This window comes from Podarcis tiliguerta (assembly GCF_965153285.1).
Source record: "Podarcis tiliguerta genome assembly, chromosome: 9".
Lineage (NCBI taxonomy): Eukaryota > Metazoa > Chordata > Lepidosauria > Squamata > Lacertidae > Podarcis > Podarcis tiliguerta.
This window is the reverse complement of record NC_139542.1, coordinates 34,420,950-34,444,867: the sequence shown is the minus strand read 5'-3', so window position 1 is coordinate 34,444,867 and position 23,918 is coordinate 34,420,950. Positions and strand designations below refer to the sequence as shown.

Sequence of the window (23,918 nt, the reverse complement as noted above, 5' to 3'; positions counted from 1 at the left end):
TAAGAACTTAAAGAGGACCCCACTAGATCAGGCCAATGGCCCACAGGATTCGAGCACAAGATGAATATAAAAGTATCCATAGGGAAAGGGAGGTTAAAGCAAACAAATGGGCTGCATGCAGTGGTCCCATGTCAAATGGCAGAAGAATTGTGTTCCCTGAGATGCTGCATGGCAAGACCATGGTAACCAGGGGCCCAGAGAATGAGAGCATGGCAGATTTAAAGCTCTTCCCTTGCACTGAAGGACAGAGCAAATAGATGAAGCGACTGACACTGAGCAGTGCTCTCAGCACTGCAAAGTAGTGAATCCACTGTCCCTGAATTTGGTCTCCCCTTTTTATTAAAGAAGGCAAGAAAGGAATTATAATTCACTACGCTGAGTGAATGGAACAACAACCAGAGAGGAGCCTGTTTTATGGGTCCCTGCAGCAAGAAATGGGTGCCAACATTAGAAACCAATTAGTAGGGATGTTTTCGGGAGAAAGCAGAGGCACAGTTGGAGCAGATGGTTTTTTAGTAGTGCAGAATGTGGAAATATTAGGAATATTTTGCTTAAACACATACATTAGAAACTATTCCTTCTGTTATAGTAATAACATCATAACAGATCTGTGCTCATTTGTAGCTGCATATAGTATACAGGGCTAGAGCGGGTCATTCTTATTCCAATATCTCCCTTACTGCAGTATCGGGTTGATGGTCCATGGCTTCTTAAAAAGTATGTAGTGGCAGGGCAAGATCCTGTTTAATGAAACAAGCCAATTGGCAAGTATGAATAATGAAGAGGCAAATATCATGGAAGATTTTATCACAGGATGGTGAAATAGTCCCCGACAGGCCTGGATAGCTCATTTGGCTAGAGCGTGGTGCTGATATCACCAAGGTTGCAGGTTCGATCCCTGTATGGGGCAGCATTGCAGGGGCTTGGACTAGATGATTCTCAGGGTCTCTTCCAACTCTACAGTTCTATGATTCTATACCTTCAATTTGAAGTGATACAAGTGAAAAAGAACTTTACCACTTAATTCTGTTGGGTGCATAAACTGGCGGCCTCTCACTGGGCACCCATCACTATATTCTTTTTTCCTGTCTTAAGCAGTGGAGAAGTTATACATTTCTGTACCTCACCATCATTTTGGTCATCAAGAACAGATCAGCACTAAACACCTTGTTTTCGAAAACTCCAGTCATTTGGAATCAGCAGCCTCTTAGCACATGATAATCCTTGGTTCCTGTGCTCCAGTAGCTGTCTCAGTCCTTGGGTGGAGTATAGATAATTATTTCTATGGAGCAATGGGAGTCTCCTTCCTCCCACCAGGGCGGCCCAGTCCTGATCCAGCATTTGTAACTTGACCACTACCCAAACGAACTGGAGGAAAGGAGAAGCTTTGCTTCAGAGGGATGGGATGGAGATGCCTGTTTACTCCTCATTCCTCATTTCTCCACAGAGCTACATTTCCTAGCTTCATGCAGGTGAATGGAATGGCGGCATTTACTTGACTTGATTTCTGAAGTAATCAAGTTTCTAAGGGGTTTTAAATTGTGTGTGTGTGTGTGTGTGTGTGTGTGTGTGTGCCTTGATGTGGATAAGCACATGTCCTTTCAGGTACTAAAATATATATTTTAACAAACAAAACACCTTCGAAACTGCTCCCAACTTGAAAATGGAGATTTTCCATGGCCACTATGCAATTGCTGCCTTCAACACTCAGACCGAAAGGTACATAAGGCTTTTTCTGTGATGGTGCCCAATTTCTGGAATGTCCCCAGAGCAGCTCGCCTGGAACCAACTTTAATGTTTTCTCAGCACCAGGTAATGCATTTTTATTTGCACAGCCCTGGTATATTGCATTGATTTCATGGATTATAAGCCTGATGTGTCACTGTTTTAACTTGTTGTTTGAATTGGTTTTTTTAATTGTCCTTTTAGTTACGGTAAGAGTCTTTGGGTGAAAGAGCATGGTATGAAGCTTTCCCAATACATACATGCGTATTGTCCAAGACAGCAATTGTTGTCACATTTCTGAGACCCAGAGTATAGCATATTGCAAAGTTCATTTTGAAGCACTACCAAAACTTGCAGAAAGTGATTGTGTGCAGTGCAGGCAGTGGCAGCTCCACAGTGCTTTCTCCTGGTCTCAGAATAGCCATTGCCTGTACACAGCTAAAGGCAGCATCTTGCAATAGTCGAGCAGTTGGTAATGCTATGCTTAGGATTAGTTTTAACTCTGAGCGGGGTTTGCAAAGCCAGGCAGGAATGCTAATGGTTCCACAGGCCAGAAACTAGGGTGAGCATCAGTAAAAGCAGCAAATGCCCATCTTGCCCACTTGCTTTTTAACAACCAGGCTGTTCCTGGTATAGTTGCCAGCGTTCCTCTTTGCCCATCCAGTACTAACTGCTTGCCAGACCTCAGTCCAACTGCCTATTGGAAATGTTATGTAAATACCAGATCCTTTTATGGGAGTTCACCCAGTCCACAACACGATTGTCTTCTTCTAAGGTTTGTTTAAAAAATAAAAACACATTCCTATATCTGGACATGACTTTGGGCAAGTTCGTATATACATGCTCACCATGTTTAATAATGCTACAGTAGACATGTATGTTCATATGTACTGGGGAATACGAATCATTTTAAACAGGAGCTCACCTCTTCCAATCTGACTTGTCAGCCGATGATGACACAATAGTTGATGAACATGCAGGTGTGAATCAGCCATAAGTGAACCCTGTACGAAGTGTGCATTGTGCTGGTATTGAAGCTTGCTGCAGGGTGTGGGTGGGTGTTTTAAGCATTACTTTTTCTTGGTCTAGCATTGGCCGGATTGATTTATTTTAAATCTTTAGAGTTCTACGAGCAAGGAAAGGAAAGTACTGGACAGAATATATTCTTATTGATCTGATTAGCATTAGCTTGATTGATGATATAATATGATAGAGGACTGTGTGACTTAAGTGAAGTTCAAGGCACAGGGAGGGGGAGGGGGGAATTGAGGGGCAGGCAGAAGAAGAAGTCGTTCGAGAAGAGTGGCTTTGTGAACTATGTTTAGTCTGGTTTCAGGTTTCTTCTGTGGAAGGCATTTGTGCACTGGGGAGACTGGTGGGAGTGGTGGAAGGAAGCTCCTGGTGACGTCACAACACAGCACGTCCCCCGATCTGGCTCCCCCATCTCTTTTTCTTCCTCCTTCGTAGTGGCTGCCGCAAAGGGCTTCATTTGGCTGACTGATGGCACTTTTGTCTATAAATGGAGGCAGTTGGCCCATCTCCCAGTATAACACAAGATAGGCCTGTTCATCAGTTATGCAATCTTTAGCTTGATGGCTTCATTGGGCCAGCAAGAGGGGAGTAGGTGGGGAATTTGGGGTGGCAGGAGAAAGCCTTTGCAGGCAAGCTCTGCCAGAGACAGCTGATGCTTCCCTCCCCCCCCCCCCCACTTCTCCCTGAAGCAAGGAAAGAGAAGGCAGCACAGAGAAAGGGAGAGAGCAGGCGCGTGGGTATAAGGGCTCAATTCATAAAGCAGCTAAGAGATCATTAGCAGGTTGTGTTTGACCAAATCAGGCCGCCTGGAATCTGGAACAGCTGCTTTGCTCCACTGTGCAGGTGACACATCCCTCACAGTTCCCCTGCTCTTTTGAGGGCAGCCAGTCAGTTGTTTTAAAACCCCGGCGCAAGAAGGAAACGGAAGCACCAGGGAAGGGGAGGGCACATTTAAAAATACAAAGTTCAGATTAAAACCTACTCTGAAGTGTCATTGATCTCTGCAGCAGCAAGGAGAGCTCCAAGGATTATCTGCACAAAGCAAGGATGTACCATTTATATGGTATGTTTCAAAGTTCACTGCGCGTCACATACATTATCTTTGTTACAACAACACTATATGGTACATCAATAGGATTTTTTTTCTCGTGTGGCAGATGGGAGACAGGCACGAGGCTGAGAGGGGCTTGCTTAAGACCACCTAGTGAATTCACAGCATAAGTCAGTTGTTTACGATATCCCCTATTCTTCTTTTTACGCTGCAAGCAGCAAAATGAGTTTCTTGTTCAGAGTGTGGTCTCTTAGCTTCTATGCTAAATACCAATAGGTGGTATTTAACTGAGCCTTACGTGGAGCAGACCTACAGAAAATAATGGATCTAACTTAGAAAGGTTCATTAATTTCAATGGGTCTACTCTGAGCAAAACCATTTCTTTTAAAAGCAGGGGAAAGGCATGAATTTGCAAGTTTTCCTTTCCACCTCCTTTGTTGTGAGGATAAAGTAGGGGGTAATCGAACCACATATGCCCCCTTGAGCCCCTCGGATGAAAAGGCAAAGTATAAATGTAGTAATCAGTCTGTTTGCAATTCTAACTCTCCTTACCTGGGAGCAAGCCCACTGCATTCCATAGGAGTCATCCCTCTTCTTAGTTTCCCCTTGTTTGGCAATGGGAGGAAGGAGGCGTGAAGTAAAACCCAAATGCCCGTGAGAGGACAGAACCTGGAGCCACTGTGAGTGGACAGCAGCACTTGTCCACCAATGCAGCCTTTCTCAGTTTGGAACTTTACAGCCATTTAGGACGGCAACAGATGTGCACCAGGTTGAGGAAAGCTAGCTTAAACACTCAGGCTCAGTTTACAGTGCCTGGACTTCATTGAAGGCTTTTAAGCAGAGTAAGGATGGCTGTCTGTGTGGGAATCCTTAGCTGTGATTCCTGCATTGCAAGGGGGTTGAGCTAGATGGCCCTTGAAGGTCCCTTACCACACTTCAGTTCTATGACTTACTTCTGAGTAGACATGGTTATGCATATCAACACAAACAAAGGATACAACGGAGCAACAAATCAAACAAAACAATAGCAAAAATCAGGAAGGACCTGCCAGTCACACTGAATATGCATTCATGTGCTGCATTCATCCCCTCACCGCAAACGCAGCCCCTTAGTGCTCCCCCTGGGAAGCCGGGTTAACTCTCATATCTCTCCCCCCACCAACTTGCCCGCAACTAATCGCCCAGAGAGGGTGCCCTCACCACACTCCTCCACTGGGCTGGCCCATCAACAACAGTGGCCTTCACATAAATAGGCTCTTCCCGCCCCGGACCTGCAAAAGCAACCACCAGCAGCAGCTAAAGATGTGGGGAAGTTCTTGCTCTTCATGTGCAGGGATGACCAGCCAAATCTCCTGGCTCCTCCAACAGGCTGCTGTTTTCCAGCTGTAGCAGAAGGAGGCATGGGAGGCTGATACCTCTCCGCCCCCCCCTCCGCCCCCCCGCCCTCCAGCAACAGCCCTGCTACTGCTATCTGTCTCCTCTCTGAGCCAGCAGAAAGTCTCCCACCCACAAAACCAGGTGCAGCTTTATCTGGCTGTGCAGAAAGGTTGTAAGTCAGCTGCCATTTCTTCTCCTCTTCCCTGATTCTTCACTCTCTCTCCCCCCCCCCCTTCCACATCCCTTCCTTCTGCTTCACATACATTTGCTCTCCATCTCAGGGTGCTGCTGAGATTTATAAGGCACACACATGAATTCTGCAGTGTGGGGATGCTCAGACGCTACGTTGAAAAAGATTAAATTCTCCCCCCCTTTGAAACTGAGGAGAAGGTGAAAAGGAGCTCAGGGGAGTGCAATGCTGGAGATGCCACAGCTAAGAGCAGAAATTAATTTTCAAGACAAGGCAAAGCAACCTGTCACGAGACAGCTCCATCCCTGACACCTGAGCTGGTTTCAAAAGGAGACTCTGAGCGTGTTCCCTCTAGCGTTTAAATAGTCTCAGTTTATAACCTTTTGTAAAGATGCCAGCATGGGTGATGCGAACTCTCCCCGTTCATGACAGCAAAGAGCTTACAAGGCAGGTTTCTGCTTTTTCAAGACCTCTCTTTGATCTTTGGTGGGCTTCCTCCCTTAATATTCTTTGCATGCTCTGACAGTTTGAGTGTCTCTAGCAGCTGTGCTTTTCTAGGTATCCATATTACTCCCTAACTGTCACTATTATTCCTGGGCAACAACTAGAATTACTTAAGACTGGGGAACATAGATTTGGGTTCCCTTTCAGAGCACTTTTTCTTCATTTGCTCGTTAAACTGTGAGGTGTACTTCCAAGCATCTTCTGAGCATCACATCCTACTGGGCTGTGTGATTTCTACCAGATGCAACATGAGGAGGGGGTGGGTGGGTGTTTATTTGCATAATTTTCATTCTACACCTTCAGCATACGTTTATGTTCCCAGAGTGGAGAAAACAAAATAGTGAGAAACAATAAAAGTGAAATTAAAATGTAGAAAATGATAAACTGAAGCATGCAAACCAACACAACAAAATAGCAGCACTCCATTGCAACAGACAGTGAAGTCAGTATTGTTTTGAATGCGAACATTAACAGTTTCCAAGTCTGGGGAAACCAGAATGTTTTTGTCTGTCATCTAGCTGAAGGATATATTAGAAACCAAGGGATCTCTTATATCTCTGCCTGATCACCCAGATCCTTAGGGGAGCCTGTGTTGGTGGTCCCCCAATGGCTCAGAGGCAAGGCTTGCAACTGCCAGAAGTCAGTCATTCAGTTCTGTGGGCCCAAACCTGTGGAACTTCCTCCCAGCTGAAATAAGACAAAGACTTCCTTATTCCAGCAGGCATTTTCAGGTCAAGTGTAAGGGGCTTCTGTTTGGTTTTGTGATTATTTTTATTGTTTGATTCTGTGTAGTTTATTTTATGTACACTTCTTGGAAATGCTGACGGTTAAGTGGTAGATGAATGCCTTAAATAAACATAATAGGAACATGAAGACCAGGCAGGCCTTTCTGTGGTGGGAAGGCCATCTCTATAGTTGCAGGGAGACCAATGTGGGAGAAAGCAGTCCAAGAAATATTTGTAGGACCTTTGTGACTGTTATCGTGACCAAGGTCAGAGCGACTCAGAATCTGATTTTATTTCTATTTACTGAAACTATTTCCATGCCAACCTTCATGCAACCACTACAAGGCAATGTGCAAGGATGCTTCCAGGAGCCTTAGTAAGCCAGGTGTCTGTTTTATAACTGTGTGCTTTATGGTTTGCCCTTTCCTAGGCAGCTGGGCATTGCTTGGCTGTCAAACTGTAAGTTGAGCCCTAAGCATTCCTCTCTTGAAAGCTGCCACCTACTTCCACCCAGAACTTTGTGCAATGTGGCTCCCATCTGGAGATTGTAAAGGCCTCTGTGCAGGAGTGTGCCTTCCCTTTACTGGATTCTGCAGAGTAAATCCGCGATGCAATGCAATGGGGGGCTTGTCTATACTCTTGAGTTTACACACAGGTCAACGCTGAGCTGAATTTGGCTTAGCCCGCAGCACACAGCACAGCTTCTGCACTGGAAACATCTTTGCAAGCGTCACATGAGATGGCGATTTGCACAGCTCAGCCTGTACTGCTCTGAAGAGGAGCAAATGTTCCAACTAAAATTTATTATGATAAAAATTATGTGTGAGCACAGAAATGAGCTGCCGTGGCTGTTGCTGTGCGCAGCCCAGTCTGATCTGTTCTGATACTGTCCCTTGCTTCCCCCTCCTCCCTCTCCCTACTTGTCTTCCACTCTTCACCGTTCAACAGGGCACAAAAGGTAACTGCAAAAGCCATGCGATTCTGTGTTTGGTCTGATAGTTGGCTTGTTGTTTCTTTGTGCGCAGATTACATGAATCTGCAATGTAGGCATTTGCACATGTGCATGAGCACAGCAAATCTTGGATTTGAACTCAGACCTCAGACATCCACCACTTCATTTGACACCTAAGACAGTGGAGAACTCTTGATCAGGAGACTGCTGGGGTCCCCTGATGACTCCTGATTTAGAAGTGTACCTATGTGGTTTAGGGACATCCTTTTTACTGAGCATTCATTATGATTTGTGTTCATGAAGTTACCTGGGTGGTTATATATGATCAGAATACAGCTGCAAAAACAAACACACGCCAGTCTGGAAAGGCCCTGCCATTCTTCTGCAGAAGTATAGCAGCTACAAGCAGGTTATTAAAGGCAATGAAATCTGAGAGTCCCCTGCAGGACAAGGTATTCTTTGAGATAGGTTGAGGTGTACAGTGCTGCCACGTATCACTCTGGCTGATCCCTAGGCTGGCTTTGCAGGAACTCTGGAAGCTTGCCCAAGGTTTTTCTTGCAGTGAGAGCAAGGTAACGTCTGACGGCCAGCTCTGACCTTAGCACTGGAAATCCTATTTCCTCACCGATAAATCATTGTCTGCAGTGGAGGGGCAGGTCTGGGGAATAGCGCTGGGGGAAAGGGGGAACGGCGAGACGACGACAACAGAGCACTCTGAAAGGTTAAATAATTCCACTGTTTATTCAGTCAGACTCTGGCTCACCTTTCTCGAGGACACGTTTGTATGGGTGGCTTTGCTTTCTCTGAGAAACCTATTGTGATGGCATTTTGCAGCCCTTCCTTTCCTTCCACCTTGCTCCTCGGAGGAAGAAAGAAAGAAAAAACGCCCTCTCTTTTCCTGGAGCTTCTGCCGCGCTCTCTCTCTCCCCAGCCCCGTCACAGACACAGATTATGCATTGTTCAGTGTTTGGAAATTTGACAGCCTGGGTATGTCTCCGCTTCCTGAGCTCATTAGTAAAGAGCAGCATGCTCCCTGGAAGAAGTGTCAGGAGCCCCCTCAGCATTGCATTGAATTTGGAGGCTGAGCAGTGCACTGCAGTGTGTGCCTGCAGCTCTCACCAGTGGGAGAGGGAGAGAGATGTTTGTTTCTTTGTTTTGGAAAAAGAGGACGAGGGGCAGGATTTGAGGCTGGCGCTCCTTTTCTTCCCATCTCCCAGGTGATCCCGTGTGGCTGCTCTTTCTTCATACCCAGAGCACTGTAAATGCATAACCAGGGCTCCCACCTGGGCACAGCCTACAAATGCCCCTTTGTGTGTTTCACAGGAGTCTACCTGTTGTACCTCCTGCATAGCTTCCAGCCGCAGGGACGTCCCTGACCCAGACAGTCTCTTCACCGCAGGCTGTGAGCAGAAGCAAGGGTGGCTCCTTTGTCAAGCAACCCTGTCCTCGCTCAGGCCCAGCGTAATGCCTGATTAATTCAGGCTACGCGAAGCTTAACCCTCCGTCCGTCCCCCTCGCACACTACCAGACTGCTGTCCCTTTAGTGCTGTTAGCAAAACAGGAGTAACAAGAAATCAGTTTAGTGGTTCAGTGTCAGGTTGGGTGGGAGAGGGTAGGAAATATCCCCAAAGCAGCCAACAGGCTTGTGTTTTGTTTTGTGTGCCCCCCCCCCCCGCTCTTTCCATAAAGAGGGCCTCAAACCACCAGGGAATTCCTGGATTGTCTCAGGCTGTCGTGTGTGATGTCCATCATGTGTACGAACACCATCTGTTCGGTATTATACTCTCAGTTGCCAGGCTACCTGCTCTGTGCTGTAACACTTGACTGCCTAGCTCTGCGTTAGCAGCATTATCGCAGAAGTACTGAGGGGGATGGGGAGAGGAGGAGGAGGAGGGAACAGTAGTCATGATTAAGCCATCTGCAAGCATGGGGGAGGGTGGGGAAGGAGGAGGGAGAAAGAGGGAGAGGGAGAGGAGAGCAAGAGCCCAGGGCAGCAATCAGTCACCAACCCAGGTTGACAGAGCTGTGGAGGACCAGGCTTGGGACGCCACCTGCTGGTGTTCGGGAGGAACTGCAGCTAAGTGATTCTCACACACCTGCCGCCTCACCCCAAGGCTGCCTGGGGTGTTAGGACGTGGATGGATTTAGGAGGAGAGGTTAGATGTAGCCTGACATCCCGTGCAGCATGTAAGATGTCCAATCTAAGCTTTGGTAGATTTCACGGCTGCTCGGGGCCTTAATAGCTGCAACAGTTGGTTCTCAAGTTTTCACTTGGATCTAGCAGGGCAAAAACGGAGAGGATGGGAAGGAACAGAAAGTGGTTGGTCCTTCCCCCCCCCCCCCCAAAAAAAAAGATGCATATCCATCTGTCTAAATTTCCCTCTCCAGGGCTGCTCATAATTAAGTTCTAACCTCCCTGGGGTGTTACTGGTGCATCTCTCCTGCATAACAATCGCCATTGGTTACACTGGGAAGAGAAAGGCGATCAGCGCTGTGTTGACGGAACTGCTAATGAGATCCTTTCCGGGCCTCCTCTCTTAAGTCCTCTGGCCAAGCCCTGCAAAGGGACCAGCAGCGTCGCAGGCAAACAGGCAGGAACGTGGTGTGCAGGGGGGGGGGGGCGGTATTCACAAGAACATGTCCTTTAATTTGCAGTATAATTTGCACCGCCTTGCTCTCCTCCTACATTCAGTCCTACTCAGATTAAAGTTTTAAAATAGCCCACTTTCAACTGGTCTCCTCTTGATCATCCTGATCGTGCGGGCGCAGGGGGGTATAAAAGCATGTTAATGGGCAACGAGCAGCAATGAAAGGATGTTACTAACTCCTCTTTAACCTGAAAAGTATCATGGTGGTGCCCTGCACTCAAGCCCAACTCCCTGGCATTGGACTCCAGGTGCTGAATCTCTTTTCATCCACCTCACTTTGCCTGGAAGTTATAATGAGGTTACATGGGTTAGCAGAGGAACTGGGGCCACCTGACCCTGTTCAGTTGCTTCACCAGCAAGAAAATGTAAGCCCTAATTACTACTTTTGTTCCTTGCTTTTTGCTGAATCCGTAACTCACGTTGCTTTGAATGACTGAGCTTGGCTTGAGGGGTCCTGGTTTTTGTCCCCAGCTCTCTGTACCATTCCTCGTATATCTTTTACCTCTTATATACTTCCTCAGATATGAGTTAATAACCTGCCAGGGTTACTGTTAGACTTGATCTGATTGCATACCACACAGTGTCAGAAGGAATGCAATAAAGTGGCATTCTGTGCACCCAATGCTTGCAAAAAAGAGAGAGAGAACAAAACTGGATTTAGGCTTCTGCACTGAACAATTCCTTGATCATCCACTTCCCTCCTCCTCTCCCACCTCCTGTACTTTTGGAAGATGCCTCTCCTTGAACTTCATTTCTTTGTAAACTGAAAACTGCTGTATACGTATTTACAGTCACTGAGGAATGGAGGAGAAATGAAGGTCGATTGGTGCTTTTAATGTGAAATTCCCTAATTCGCACTTCCTGCAACAATACACGGAATGAAATGCAGCTATCTTTCAGAATTCACACTTGCCTGAATTCTCTGGTGCTGCTCTCTAACCAAATAATATGTAAAAGAATTTGTGTATTGGGGGAGGTACATGAAAATGCAGATATTCATGAAATGCCATCCAAAAATGCATTGTATTTGGGGAAATGGCTTGCAGAAGTGTATATATGAGAATAAATTTGTACTAAAATGCTGGTGAATTTAAAATAAATCAATAAATAAACTGATGCAGAAATGTGCAGGCCTGAACTCTAGAAAAAAGAGAAAGTAAGAGAAAGTAAAAATTGACAGATTCACCCCATTCCTGCCATAGCAAATGTCAACCTCTTGACTGTTTTCCCAAACCCTCACTGAAAACAGCTTACTATGTGGGTTGGACATCATACCACAAGTCTCTCCCTCCTGCCAGGAAACACCACTGATATAGTTCAAAAGCAGAAAAACTCACAATACTCATGTGGCGACTTGTTCTAAACAATACAGCAGGTGGTGGAAAACTCACCATAGGGATGCCGATCCCTGCAGCAAGTGTAACATCTAGACAGGCGCGGAGTCCTCCTTCTGCAATTTGCAGCACCCCACATACTGTGCTGAGAAACTTTAGCTGGTGCAAAACGCTTCCACTGGGGCTGATTTGTTGGGTTGTGCGATTCAGTTCTTCTAGTAGCTTCACTGACTGGTTCCTGGCCCGTTTCTGACTCAGGTTCAAAATTCAGGTTATTACCTTTAAAACCATGAATGGTTTGGGACTGGGATGCCTTCCCCCAATGATCCTGCTGGACTTTTCTTCAGCTCACTGAAGAAGGCCTTGTTCCATGCTGGCATTTGTGGGAGAAGGCCTACTCTGTAGTGGTACCCAGACTCTGGAAGCCCTCATCTCTAGAAACTCAGTTGGTTCCCTCCCTGGTAGCCTTTAGATGCTACGTGGAAATTTTAATTCATTCTGGTGCGTCTGATTGGTAATGACCAGTCCCCCCTTTAAAATTTTGCTTTGTTTCTAAATTGCGATGTTTGTAAGACACCTTGATGTTCCATGGCATGTGATGGAGCGGTGGGATATAAATACTGAGAATAAATGAAGATAAGTCTAATCACATACCCAATGATTCCTCACGTGGCTTTTGTTTGTTTCCTTGTCCAGGACCAGCACGCAGTAGGACTGTCTCGGTCCACAGGTCCCATGCAGTCCTCGGTGCCACCAGGATCCAGTAATGTGGGCACAAGTTCGGTCAATGCCAGTTTCTTGGGTGGACAGCCTCAGGCTGCCCTTATGAAGCAGATGCTGATTGAGCAAAGGGCCCAGCTCCACATGATGGAACAGCAGAAGCAGCAGTTTCTACGAGAGCAGCGGCAACAGCAGCAGATCTTGGCAGAACAGGTACTGCACCCTTTCACTCCATACCTTAAGTCAGCCATAGGCAAACTTGGCCCTCCAAACTTTTGGGGCTACAACTCCCATGATCCCTAGCTAACAGGACCAGTGGTCAGGGATGATGGAAATTGTAGTCCCAAAACATCTGGAGGGCCAAGTTTGCCTATGCCTGCCTTAAGTGGCCATTCCCAGCCCTGGAACAGAGACACAACTGGGTCTTTCCAACAACAATTGTAACCAAACAGTGCAATCCATAAGGTTCATACAAGCACCCTGCAGCTTCCATAATCTAGGCTTTCATTTGTCATGCATGTATCAATTATGAAGCAAGGGACTGACTGCCACAATAGTCCAATAACTTGCGTATTGCTCTGAGCTCCAGCCTCTTCTTACATGGTGCCATCCAGATGTTTTGAACTACAGCTCCCATCAGCTACAGCCCTTCTAGTCCAAAACATCTGCAGGGTAACAGGCTTAGGGAGGCAGATCTAGAGAACTCACTTCCCTCTGTGGACCACTGATTCGTTCTCTCTCTGGCAGCTCTGGAAGAGTCATTTGATTTTTAGTTTGCTCTCTCCATTTTCTCTCCATCTCCATCACAAGGCTATTGTGAGGATAAACAAGATAAGGATTGCTAAACACTTTAAGGTGCAATATAAACGATAATGCTAATTACTGGTGTAATTGGGACAGAAGGCAATTGCTTTGGTCCTTTAATGGCATGTTGCAGAGAAAAACTGAATGTATGCCTCTAAGGAATCTCCATTCCCCTTCCTTATTTTATGGCTAGCTAGAAAATAATTTTCTGCTGTTTCTATAAGATGTTTGATTCAATTACGGGAGATCATTCTTAGCTTATGGGAATAGCATGGTTGTCACTTCATCTATGACATGTCCCCACAAAGTAAAAGTTAGGATCTCATTGGATCTAAGAGAAAGGAAGAAGCACACCAGTATTCTTTCTATAGCCTATATCATTCCTGTGTTCTCCCAATTGATATTTTAATGCTGGTGTGTCAATTCCCCTGTGCCAGCCCTACCATTAGGGAGAGTGAAGCAGCTGCCTCTGGCAGCTGATTTGGGATGTCATAAAAGAACACAAATGGTTAGTTGCTGATTTATAATTATTGCACCTTTACTCTCAGGGAGAGGTGCTTGGGGGGATTTTTCTGCCTTGGGTGCCAAAATTACTTAGCCAGCCTTGAGTATTCTGCATCTTGGCTGAGGGAGGCACTTGCTGTTCCGCTTCAAGCACCAAAATGTGTCCTGTGCTTCTCCATTCTCCCATTGTTAGAACACCCTAAGCATCAGTCACAGAGAAATTAAGAAACAACAGCAACCGGGCCACTCTCCTAATGTAAGAACCTAAACTTAAATAAAAACAAATCCTGATCACAGATGTAAGCAAACTGTGCTATTGGCTAGGTGAAGGTGAAAAAAGCCTCCCAGAGTCAACAAGTGCTTTTGGGGGGAACGGGATCCTTTTTCCACTCCAAGTTTGCATTAAGTGAAAGCATCTTAGTGAAAAAGAAGCCTGTGGGAAAGCATTTGCTTTTCATCTGTTTCTGTTTACTGCGTGCTAATACATCAAACGCTGGTCTTGCAGTTCTGGGGGATCTTCTGCGCTACGTTTAATTAATTAACTGATCAAATTGCCATATGGCTAGTTAGTAAAATCCCACAGAACTGCAAAGTGATGTTTCATATGCCGGGTGCAGTGGTGACTGGTGTAACTCCCTGCACAAGTAAGGCAGCATTTGTGAAGAAGCCACTCTATACACCTGCTGAGCTCAGGCGTATTATCAAGTGCGCATCAGGGCCTGGTTTCCACACAAATCCCTGAAGTGTGCCACAAGTGTATCTCTTTAGGCACTGTGAATGATTTTTCAGTAGCCTGATACCTCATTCGCAGTAATAGATGGAGAACAGCCTCACAGCAAGGATTTGAGAGCTAGTCACACTGCTGCACTGCCTGCATTTTTTTGTAATCAAGCAACAGCAACAAAATCTGCTTCTATCTGTACTCCTAAGCCGATGTTGTACAGCAGGAGAGTGCACAACCTATTAAGGAAGTGAGAAATGAATGAATAAATCCATACATTCAACTGCTGGCACTTAGGCTGCAATCCACCCCCCTCCCTGCTTTTGTCTTTCCTCCCAGGTTTCTGGCCGTGGAGTGATGTCTGCATCGCTCCACTGCTGTTCAACTCTCTGTTTTGGCCACTGAAGGACAGGCAGAATCTCCACTGGCAGAAGCCCAGAGAAAGCCCCAAAATGAGGTGTTGTGGGGATGGCCCAGGATCCACTTGAACCTGAGCCACCTTCAGCGCCGCTACTTTATGGCATCAGCTGCAGACTTGCACGGTGATTTGCTTGCCCTGGGAGATATGAGCTGTGGCTGCAGCAGCAGTTCTGTCAGCCTTCGCTGCTGCTTGGGCCAGGATTTGGATCATTGCAGTAGTTCTGACTTTTAGTCAATGGTCTGCAGGGATTGAGTCTTGAATCCAGCATGTTTGTTTCTTGCAAGATAATAATAAATTATTATTTTTTTAATTTATATCCCACCCGTCTGACTGGGTTTCCCCAGCCACTCTGGGCAGCTTACAACATTTATAAAAACACAACAAAACATCAAACATTAAAAAACAAAATATCCTATACAAGCAACAAACAAACCAGTAAATCAATAGAAACCAATAATAACAACACCAATAATAATAAACAGTTTACAGTTACACCCAAATTTAAATAACCACCAACTAAACATTTAACCAACGCCAACCTGACAAAAACGAAACAGAGGAACCAAAATTAGAACCATTTAAAACGTTTTAGTCAGTGGCCCCCACCCAAGAGTTGCTCCAGCAATGTCCCAGGAGCCTCTTCTAGTGGTTAAAGGGGAGTCTCGGCCCCAACCCCTAGGCCAGGTGGAAATGGGCCTTGCAGCAGAGAGCAGGTCTTCCTTCCAGCACTCAGGGCAGCATCCTTCCTACCTCCCCTGCCCCCACCATGTAATCATTCTTATTCATTAAATAAGGATGTGACAGTGCTTGAACCTGCCCATCTTATTGAGAGAAGTCTAATGGAACATATTCACAGAGGAGGAGAGGTTGTAATGGGATTGGTATGGCTTCCGCTTTCCCCCACGGCTTCTTCTCACGATGGTTCAGTAAGCTAGGAATGGAAAAACTGGTTGAGGTGAAATGGACAGAGCCACATATCCCATCTGGGTGGGGAACATGTGTCCTTCTGGAAGTTGTTGCAGTCCAGCTCCCATGAGCCTCTGCCAGCTTCACCAGTGGTCAGGGCTGATGGGGGTTGAAGGCCAGCATCATCTGGAGGGTCAGAGGTTCCCCACCCCAGGACTAGAGGATGAATGGATTTACCTCACCTAGTCCTCCCATTCCTAACTTACTGAAGCTCCATGAAAAGCCAAAGGAGAAAGCGTAAACCATACTCATGGTTGTTTTGATAGTTGCATTCTTCTCCCCACACCATCCCAGATCTCTCCCCTACATGGCTCTTCTGTTCCTCCATTGCTGGAACTTGCAGGGCAGCAGCAACTGGGCTGCCCCAGCTCATAAGAACCAGCCCCGTAGGCTTAACTAACTTAGATCCAGAAATACTAGATGGTCCCAGAGTTTGGTTCATGATTCTCAGCTGGGAGCGTTCCCTCCTCTCCTCTCCTTTCCCGAGTCTTGCAGAAGTACGAAAAGTTCTCAGCAAGTGAAGAGCAGAGAGCTGCTGTGGAGAGGCAGCCGATGCCTGGAGTCTGAGCAACGCTGTGTGCGGAGGGCTCTTGATCTGTACGGGGCCGCTGCTCACTTTGCCTGCCACTTCGACGCAGCACTTGTCGTTCAAGAACACCTTGCTGGAAAAGCGCCAGTTCCGCCGCTTGCCTTGCCGACTGCAGTCACAACAATCAGCTGGGCAGCAAGCTCACCAACCTCTTTTTCTTCTTCTTGCTCCTCTCTCTAGCATTTGCAGCAGCAGCAACAGCAGCAACAGCAGTCGCATCTGCCTCGGCAGCACCTCCAGCAACAGCAGAGGAACCCCTACCCTGTGCAGCAGGTCAATCAGTTCCAAGGTGAGAGCCCAGCAGGCATTTGGGGAGCACAAGCTGCCTGCTAATGCATAGCTAGATATGAGCTATGCATTCTATTTACTGTACTGCTAATTGACGCAGAGTTATTAACGTGGCAGGCCAGAGCAGGCAACCCAAGAGGAGATTGTCAGAAACTCTACGTAAGGGCAGCACATCCTCTATTTGTCAGAGTCTGTCCCGTTCATATGTAAAGCTGTGATGCATTGGTAGCCACCAACTTAGATGACTTTAAAAGAGAATTTAGGCAAATTCATGGAGGAAGAAGCTATTAATGGCTACTAGTGACAATGGCTATGTTCTGCCCCATGGTTGTAGGCAGTAATGCTTCTGAATACAATAAGTATTGCTGGAAGCCACAGGCAAGGAGAGTGCTCTGGTGCTTTGATCCTGCTTGTGGGTTTCCACAGGCATCTGGTTGGGCGCTGTGCTGGACTACATGGGTCATTGGCCTGATCCAGTTGGCTTTTCTTGTGGCCTTATGCTTCCCTCTCAGACCTCCATGTGTTGAGCATCCCATTCATTTCCATGGGGTTTTCATCCTGTGGATAAAGATAATATTAAGGAGCTACAAACAGTTGAATCCACATTGTTTTCATATTTTAAATTTAATCTTAGAATGTTGTCCAATGAAGAGCCCTGTCTGCTCAAAACACATAAATATTGTGTTGGGGGGGGGGAGAGAGATGGAGAGGAGGACTTTTTTCATATTTTGTCAGTTTCCTTGGTACATTTTATTTACTTTTTTTTCTTGGTGCAGCCTTAAGAGAGAAATCTACCGTATTTTTCGTTCCATAGGACGCACTTACTTTTTGGGGGGGGAAATAAAGGAAAAAAATTTTTCCTTTATTTCCCCCCCCAAAACCAGGTCCGGGAACAGTGGGATGGCGGCGCTGCACCTCCCCGCTGTCCCCCAAGCTTGTGGGGCTGGCCGATGTCTGCCCGGCGCGAGGGGCGCTCTGCTTCAGGGCGCTCCACGCGCCGGGCGGCAGGCTGTGGACACCTGCGCGAAGCACGGGGCGTCCTCCAAAGGGCGCCCATGCTCCGCGCTGCAGGCTGCCGCCCGCAAGCCTTGCGCTCCTGGGGGGAGTTCCCCCAGGTGCGCAAGGCTTGCCGACACCTGCGCGAAGCACAGGGCGTCCTCCGAAGGGCGCCCCGTGCTCCGCGCTGCAGGCTGCCGCCCACAAGCCTTGCGCTCCCGGGGGGGAGTTCCCCCCCTCCGGTGCGCAAGGCTTGCGGACACCTGCGCGAAGCACGGGACGTCCTCCGAAGGGCGCCCCGTGCTCCGCGCTGCAGGCTGCCGCCCGCAAGCCTTGTGCTCCCAGGGGAACTCCCCCCGGGTGTGCAAGGCTTGCGGGTAGCTTCCTGGAGCCTGGAGAGCAAGAGGTGTCAGTGCGCACCGACGCCTCTTGCTCTCCAGGCTTCCGCAAAAGCCTGCATTCGCCCCATAGGACGCACACACATTTCCCCTTCATTTTTGGAGGGGGAAAAGTGCGTCCTATAGGGTAAATACGGTAAAAATACGGTAAATACATGGTCTGTAAAACAAAACACTCTCCTGGTGGTTAAAATGGTGATTTGTTATTTTGTATTATATTAAGCTGGAGGATGTGCTTCATATTGTCAATGAAACAAAGGAAGACACTGAGATATAGTTGGTTCCTGGTTTTTTTTTAACAGTCAGGTAACGCTTCACAGAAATATTATTCTTTCTCAGTGGTTTCATGTATCTTTTTACTGAGGTGAGAGCTATGCTCTTGTCAGCAGTGTGTACTCAGCATTGTATTGAGCTGGTGCCACAATGAACTCTTGGCATAATCAAAATTCCTCTAATTATTTTTAAATAAAGATGATAAACACCAGAGCATATTTGCTTTCCAGAAATCAATAATCCTTTCCATCCACTCCTCCCTCTACATCCCTCCTCAACAGGAAGACACCTAGTTTGGGTGTATCTGCCAGGGTGTAGAATTTAACAGGCAAAGGATTTTCTGGCTTCCCGTCATTGGTCCAAAGGTGGAGCAAAATGTGCTTACAGTATTGATTTGTTAATACACCGTCTCTGTTCTAAATTTTTCTTCTTTCCATAGACATAATCAGTAACAACACTATAGAAAATCCATTCACTTATGCCTCCTAAGCTATAAAAAAATTGATTAGCCTCTCTGCGCCTGACATTTCTATTTTCATGGGTTTAGTTCTGAAAGATAATGGAAATATTTGAAAGAGTGCCTCAGATAACTAATGGTCAGGCCATTGTTTGTTTGTTTGTTTTCAATTCTAAATGGCTAAATAGATTTCTAACTAATGCTTGCATTATTATGGACCTCACTGACACCTCTTTGCACTACCATTGACAGCACAATCCTTTACATGTCTACTCAGACGTACTTCCCATTGGCTTCAATGGGAATTACTCCTTGGTAACTGTGTACGGCATTGAAGTTTCACTGCCAGGCTGGGTGCTAACTGCAATCAGACCCCTATCTGGAGATAATACTAGCTTTGCAAGACAACTCAAGAAGAGCCTTCCTGAATCAGACCAAAAGGCCTTCCTAGTCCAGCATCCTGATATCCACAGCAGTCAACCAAAGGCTTATGGGAAGCTCACAGGAAGCGTATGAGCACAATAGCCATCTCCTGCTTTGTTCCCCAGTGCCTAGCATAGGAGCTACCGTATTTTTCGCACCATAGGACGCACTTTTTCCCCTTCAAAAATGAAGGGGAAATGTGTGTGCGTCCTATGGAGCGAAGACGCCATAGCCCCGCAACCCTCTCCCGGCTGGAGAGGTGATGCGCGGCTATGGAAGGAGCCTCTATAGCCGCCTGTCACCTCTCCAGCCGGGAGAGCACGCACGGGGCTAAAGCATCCCCCTGTGACCCTCTCCCGGCTGGAGAGGTGACACGCAGGAACCTCTATAGCCGCCTGTCACCTCTCCAGCCGGGAGAGCGCGCGCGGGGCTAAAGCATCCCCCCGTGATCCTCTCCCGGCTGGAGAGGTGACGCGCAGGAACCTCTATAGCCGCCCGTCACCTCTCCAGCCGGGAGAGCACGTGCGGGGCTAAAGCATCCCCCCGCGACCCTCTCCCGGCTGGAGAGGTGACGCGCAGGAACCTCTATAGCCGCCCGTCACCTCTCCAGCCGGGAGAGCGCGTGCGGGGCTAAAGCATCCCCCCGCGACCCTCTCCCGGCTGGAGAGGTGACGCGCAGGAACCTCTATAGCCGCCTGTCACCTCTCCACCCGGAAGAGCGCGCGCGGGGCTAAAGCATCCCCCCACGACCCTCTCCCGGCTGGAGAGGTGACGGGCGGCTATAGCAGGAATCTCTATAGCCGCCCGTCACCTCTTCAGCTGGGAGAGCGTGTGCGGGGCTAAAGAAGCCATAGCCCACGACCCTCTCCCAGCTGGAGAACTGACGTGCGACTATGGCAGCAGCCTCTCCGCTGCGCCTTTCCACTGCTCTCTGACCTGCTCTTTGGGGCTGGTGGTGGGCTTCCCCCCGCCAGCCCCATAGAGCAGGTTGAAAGGAACCTTAAGCCTGGAGAGCAAGAGGGGTCGGTGTGCACCGACCCCTCTCGCTCTCCAGGCTTCCAAGGTAGCCGCCTGAACGCACCTTAAACGGCACCTTGTTTTAGAGCAGGAAAACAAGAGGGGGAAAATTCTCCCTCTCTCTGCGCAGCGCCTCCTGCCGCTTCGCTGAAGGGGCACTGGGCAGAGAGGGGGAGAATTTTTTTTGTGTTCTCCCCCCTCTAAAATAAGTCCTATTGTCCGGTGCGTCCTTTGGTGCGAAAAATACGGTACCTCCTAGGGGCCAAGATCCCTTTGCGTCCACACGTCCAATACATTATTATGCCAAAGCTCACTTTTTAATATTTTTCCTTCTTCTGCTTCAGGTTCCCCGCAGGATATAGCAGCAGTGAGAAACCAGGCAGCTCTTCAGAGCATGAGGACTTCCCGAATGATGTCCCAGAACACCAGCATGATGACCATGGGAGCCTCACAAAACACTGGCGCAATGTCTGCCGCAGCTGGCCAATCTGAGATGGGGATGGCTCCCTACAGCAGCCCAGCGGCCGGCCAGCCAGGAATGTACAATATGAACACAGGAATGAGCCAAATGTTGCAGCACCCAAACCAAAGTAGCATGAGCCTGGCACACAACCCAAGTCAGGGGCCGAGGCAGCCCACCTCGACACAAGGGGTTGGCATGGTCAGTAGCTTTGGTCCAAACATGTTGGTGAACTCTGCCATATCTCAACAACACCAGCAGATGAAAGGACCTGTGGGCCAGGTTCTACCCAGACCACAAGCTCCCAGACTTCAAAACATGATGGGGCCTGTCCCGCAAGGAGCACAGAACTGGCAGGCACGAGGCTTGCAAGGTATCCCTGGAAGGACTAGCGGCGAAATTGGACCTTTCAATAATGGTGCAGCTTACCCAATGCAATCTGCTCAGCCAAGGTTGCCTAAGCAACACTTCCCACAAGGCATTAGTCAGTCTGTCATGGACACAAGTGGAACAGTACGGACCCTGAATCCAGCAATGGGAAGGCAAATGTTGCAACCACTCCCTGGACAACAAGGAACCAACAACCAAGCTAGACCAATGGTTATGCCTACAATAAGCCAAGCAGTTCCCACTATGGCTGGTTTTAACCAGTCCCCTGCACAACAGATAGCAGGGGGTAGCTTTGCTCAGAGCAGCCAAGGTCAGATCTATGAGAGGAATCCCACTCAGGACATATCTTATAGTTACAGCAACGAAGGAGCTGGCGGTTCCTTTCCAAGTATAGCAGACAGCACAGACCTCGTAGATTCCATCATTAAAGGTGGGCCAGGAGATGAGTGGATGCAAGAACTTGATGAGCTGTTTGGAAATCCGTAGCACATGGGGATATGTATAGTTACAAACCTTTGTGGGGTCAGAAAAAAGGAAAGCAGGATGTTGTCCATCCTTGTTTCTTTGTTTTGTTTTTAAAGCTGTGCAAAGCAAGCTGATCTGTGGCTGATTGTGGAAGGCATGGATTGAATGTAAAGCATTGAACAGAAGGCCTTGCTGGTGTCCTCACAGCAGTCTCCACCCCATACTCCGCCTGCTGCAGGTGGGAATAAGACAAAGAGAGAGGTAGGGGGCTCCAAAAATTGCTACTTGCTGCCCATGGGCTATGGAAGAAGATTGGTAGTCTCCACATGGCAAGCACTGGCTGCCCCATAACAATAAACTTTCCACCACAGTTCTGCTGGAACTGCTGTAGTGTCAGGACATTGCAGAGACAGGTGCCGAGACAAAAGAAGGGGCACCCGAAAGAGAAAGAGAGGCCGGGATCAGTACAGGTGCTAAACTCTGGGTTTAAGCAAATGACAAGTTTCTCCATGTAGTTATGTGTCTGATTTGATCAGGAGTCAAGCAGAGGCTGCTTGGTTATGGTTATGACTAGACATGGCCGCAGATGAAAGGGTCCATTCAATGTGCTATCAAGTCTCCTTTGGGTGCAGAGAAAGTCCCCATCTACATAGTTTGCCATTCCTGTGTTTCCGGTTTCCTCTATAACCAAGTGACTCTTGAGTCACTTTTTAAGGATGGGGGGAAATACAGAGTTCTAGGACACACTGAGGCTGCAGTACTTATATTGCTCACTGAGATAGCAGCTACCAAAGACACAGATGCAAAAGAAAGCAGGCATTAAAAAGGGAGAGGTTATATGTATTAAGAACTTGCAAACAGTGGTGTCCAGCTTGTTCTTTTCCTGAAAATTCAAGATGAATAGGTGTTACCTGTGAGGGGTTGGGTTGGACAGGCAGATGTCTTTGGGAGTTAAGGGAGAGGGGCTAGTAATTCTCTTGGTGGTCTTACATAGAAATTATTTAGGAGCAGTGTCAACATGTCTTTTGACAGGTTGGAAGCAAGTTTATGCTTAACATTCTCTATTGGCTGGTCCTCTTTGTCAACCTTCCTACTATGAACATGATAACACCAAGCTCTTTATGATGCCTAAACTAGTTGGTGACAAACAGAATAAGAAAGGAAGGGTCTTCCATTCAGGTAATTGCTGGAAGTAGTTGTACATAAAGTTGTGACATTCCAAAGATCAATCTTCAAATGGAACTGTCTAAGCCACAGTTTTGTGTGGCTGGACCTGACCTGCAAACAATGGAGTCATTTATGTTGGTGAGAGTTGAATATGATACCATTTGCCTGTGTTTTAGATACAGGCTTGGTATTAAACACATGTCACTTTTTCGGACCTGATTATACATTACATGCAAATATGTAACCAAACTCCAGTGGTGCATTCTGTATTTCCCCTATCCCTGGGAAATCCAAATTCAGAGGCAGCATTTTTTTTAGTGGAGAAACAGCAGAGAGATGGAATACTTGTCCCTTTCCCCAGCCACCGTTTCCCCCATGTTCTTTAGCACACTCCAGTTTTGGTAGTGACACCCGCCCTATGGAATGGCCTCCCATCAGATGTCAAGGAAATAAACAACTCTCTGACTTTTAGAAGACATCTGAAGGCAGCCCTGTTTAGGGAAGTTTTCAATGTTTTATTGTGTTTTTAATATTCTGTTGGGAGCCACACGGAGTGGCTGGGGAGGCCCGGCCAGACGGGCAGGGTATAAGTAATAAATTATTATTATTATTTAAAGCAGAGGGTGGGGATGGGGTGATGAGTAGGAGCGAGAGCAATCACACATTTGGAACTCCGTAGGATAGAAGCAGCTCGGAGGGATGGTTTTAAAGTGGAGAAGAAGCAACCAGAGAAGGGTTCAATCACAACCCACACTTCACTTAAAACCACAAACTCCAGAAGCTAACTTTCCTGGAAAATGGGGAAGAGGGAGAATTACGATTCAGTTACACATATTTACATATAAGGTGTACTTAGGCCCTCATTTATTTTATCTGGTTTGTGACATGATTTTGAAACTCCCACATACTGTCTCATCATCTAACTCACTGGAATTAGTGGGAGACATATTGTTGACACCTTTGAAAGTTGGATGTCGTGAGCTAAAAGAACCACTTCATGCAACTTCCTGCTTGTGCTAACATGAAGGTTGACTAATGAGCTTGCACATCAGTGGACTTGGCATGTGGCAAAGCTTGCTAACAGAGAAGTGGTTTGCCATGTTCTCAGTGCACAATGTGCCAAGTCAGGACTCATCTTAGCACCAGTGGAGAATTGTGGCCTGAGAATCCCAAGAAGATTTAGTCCACAAATACTCTGAGCATAATTAGGTATCATTATATCAGCTAGTGCTGAGGACTGGAAGACCAAGAAAAAGGTTCTGTGGGTTACAGAAATCAGCTGAAGAGGTGAGAGATACCGCCACCTCCTTTTAAACCTGAA

At 47.2% G+C, this 23,918-nt stretch overlaps 1 protein-coding gene across 4 annotated transcripts in view; it reads left to right on the top strand.

Annotated features, from left to right (window-relative positions):
• MAML3 (mastermind like transcriptional coactivator 3) overlaps positions 1-22,578 on the top strand; it is a 271,009-nt gene extending 248,431 nt beyond the window's left edge. For all 4 annotated transcript variants that reach the window (XM_083457103.1, XM_083457104.1, XM_083457105.1 and 1 more), the window contains 3 exons: positions 12,235-12,471; positions 16,444-16,552; positions 20,460-22,578. In XM_083457103.1, coding sequence (XP_083313229.1) covers positions 12,235-12,471; positions 16,444-16,552; positions 20,460-21,451 — 1,338 coding nt within the window. In that variant the 3' untranslated portion in view covers positions 21,452-22,578. The remainder of the gene's footprint in view (positions 1-12,234; positions 12,472-16,443; positions 16,553-20,459) is intronic.
• Positions 22,579-23,918: the final 1,340 nt, after the last annotated feature.